General features: G+C 50.5%; 1 protein-coding gene across 1 annotated transcript; it reads right to left on the reverse strand.

Moving 5' to 3' along the window:
• Nucleotides 1-973: 973 nt before the first annotated feature.
• On the reverse strand, nucleotides 974-1,990 carry LOC127317366 (nudix hydrolase 21, chloroplastic). The gene has a single exon (XM_051347926.2). The coding sequence runs from the start codon at nucleotides 1,789-1,791 to the stop codon at nucleotides 1,300-1,302; it is 492 nt and encodes a 163-aa protein (XP_051203886.1). The 5' UTR covers nucleotides 1,792-1,990; the 3' UTR covers nucleotides 974-1,299.
• Between the last annotated feature and the right edge of the window lie 700 nt (nucleotides 1,991-2,690).

A 2,690-nucleotide genomic window follows, 5' to 3' on the forward strand; every position in this document is an offset into this window, starting at 1 on the left:
GCTATGCCATCTTTGTTGGTCCGAATCTCATCTCTTGGAGTTCGAAGAAGCAACCTACTGTCTAAAGATCAAGTACTGAGGCGGAATACAAAGCATTGGCAAATGGCGCTGCTGAAGCTATTTGGATAGAGTCTCTCCTCAAAGAGTTAGGAGTTTCTCGGCAGCGCATCCCCATATTGTGTTGTGATAATTTAGGGGCAACTTATCTGACCGCTAATCCAGTTTTCCATGCAAGAACAAAGCACATTGAGATCGATTTCCATTTTGTGCGTGAGCGTGTGGCGTCTGGAGCTCTTCAGGCCAGGTTTATCTCTTCCAGTGATCAGCTAGCTGATGTGTTCACCAAACCAGCTACTCGACAGATGCTAGACCGTTTTAGTACCAATCTGAATCTTGTACAGAGTAAAAGTTCAGATTGAGGGGGGATGTTAAATCTTAGATGTATTATACCTGTCATGTATTATTGTACGTTGTATGTACACAGCTGATCTATATAAAGAGATACGTGGAGAAGCATTGCCCCACGCAAACCCTAAAACACTTTATGTTTCTTAAGTCGGGATACATCCCAACTCTCATTTCGTGTCATTGATTGTAATTATGAACATGATAAATAAAGAGGTCTTTATCTTCCGAAATAAGAAACCATCGACATTTTTACCCATTGATACGGATACCTATTGATACCGCACATGATTGTGCCGGTTTAGATTTGGGTAATTTTGTTTACCCATGGGTAGCGCCCGCACCTTACCCGACTTGTTGTGCTAGTGCATTGGCACGCTTATGGACCCATGAATATAACCAAAAATTACCTGATAAGCTAACATAAGGACTCCGGGCTCCCTGTTGTACAATGTGTGAGTGTAACCGTAACTTGGAGAAGGCACCATCTCGATATTTTGCCGTCCTTACTCTACATTTGGCAGAGCGTGACACTAGGAAAGCTGAAGCTGTGAGAGTCGAATTACTCAAGTTTTGAATGCGTACTGCTGAATCCAGGTCAATTTCATAAAAAAATACCCGATTGTTTGGCTCCAATAATCCGAATTAGGATGTGTTGACTAACATTTGCTCTATACTGTCAAAGAATTTGGTGAGATCTACATGTCCGGTCGAATGCCAACAAAAAGGCCGTGTTACAATGCTGTGATTGATTCGTGTGGCTTGATTCCTCGTGCCGCGCCGCGCCGCGCCGTGCGGGCGCGCCCAGCCGGCACAAACCGTCTGGCGCCCGGCGAGGAGGCCGGCCGAAGGGAGACAGAGAGGCAGAGCGGCGCTGCGCGTGCGTGCGCGCGCCTACAAGTCGTCGTCGGCGGCGGCGAGGCGGTCGGCGAACCGCTGGAGCGCCTCGCGCATCCACCAGTGCGGGCACCGGTCCATGGCCTCGCGCACGGAGACCCAGGTCCGCCCCCGCCCGGACATCTCCGGCCAGTGCTCGAGCTCGTCGGTGACGCGCAGCGGGAACATGAGCCCCTCGTATGTGGCGTCGTAGCGGCGGCTCCGGTAGTACCAGCTGCCGAGGCTGGCGCCCGTCTCGCCGCGCACGCCGGCCTCCTCGAGCGCCTCGCGGCGCGCCGCCTCCTCGATGGACTCGTCCAGCTCCCACCCGCCCTTGGGGAACATCACGCCCGCGCTGGCGCCCTTCTTGCGCGAGCAGATCACCAGCACCTCCACCTCGCCGTCGGAGCGAGCCCGGTAGGGGATGCAGCCGACCACGATGCGGCCGCCGGTGCTCGGGCTGTACCGCTGCAGGTCCCGGCCCTGCCTCGCAACCATCACCGCCGCCATGGGTATGCGTCAAAGATCGATCTGTTGGTTTCTTGGTTTCTTGTATTGGATCGTTCGCTCAGCTGCAAGCTCCTGGAGGAGGAAAGATTCTGTCTGCGATATGGAGCTCTGTCGCGCTATCTTTGGATCTCTGCCAATGGGATGGATTGGATTGGATGAGCAGGTTGAGCTGGATTGATTTGAGGCAAATGGGGGCGGGTATGCTGCTCTATTAATAGTAGCAAGGAGAAGATGCGGCTTGGTTTTGGTTGTTGTGGTTGGCAGCGTCGTTGCCGAGTGACGAGGGAACGTGACAAAGGTGGGGCAGCGCGACGACAAAGAGGCGGGCAGGGTGGCGGCTGGACACGGCGCATAGGCCATTTCGAGCTTCTTGTTTTCCTGTGGTGATGCTTGTTTGGGCAGCGGCTTTCTGATTCTGGTTTCACGTGTGGTCTTTTCGAATTTCGATGCTTCGAAAATTGGAGTTCTTGACTTTTCATGCTCATCTAGAGTGGTTCTATGTTCTCACTGCTATTTCAGAACTCGAGTCTTGTTTCTAGAAGCATGGAAATGATGTGGCTGATGTTCTATTCATGAGCAGCTTTTTACAGGTTAGCTGGACTGCTCTACTAGAAATGAGACCTTGAAAGTATGACCACATTTTTCCTTCAAATGTGACCATATTGGAGGTTTACACAATTAAGGAGTATACCTTTTTAATTTTCTTTTCTTTTCCTATTCTCTTGCCATGAGAAGGCTTCTAGAAAAGGAATATGAAAACGACAAGGCGGCGTTTGAGTCCTTGTATGGTTAACTGAACTTTTACAATCAAATCTACTACGGAGTATAAGATTTAATCTGTGAACAAAAAACTATGGGTCCGAAGGAAACTCCATCTCCAATGGAAAATTCTGACGATT

The sequence above is a fragment of the Lolium perenne genome, chromosome 7, assembly GCF_019359855.2.
Source record: "Lolium perenne isolate Kyuss_39 chromosome 7, Kyuss_2.0, whole genome shotgun sequence".
NCBI lineage: Eukaryota > Viridiplantae > Streptophyta > Magnoliopsida > Poales > Poaceae > Lolium > Lolium perenne.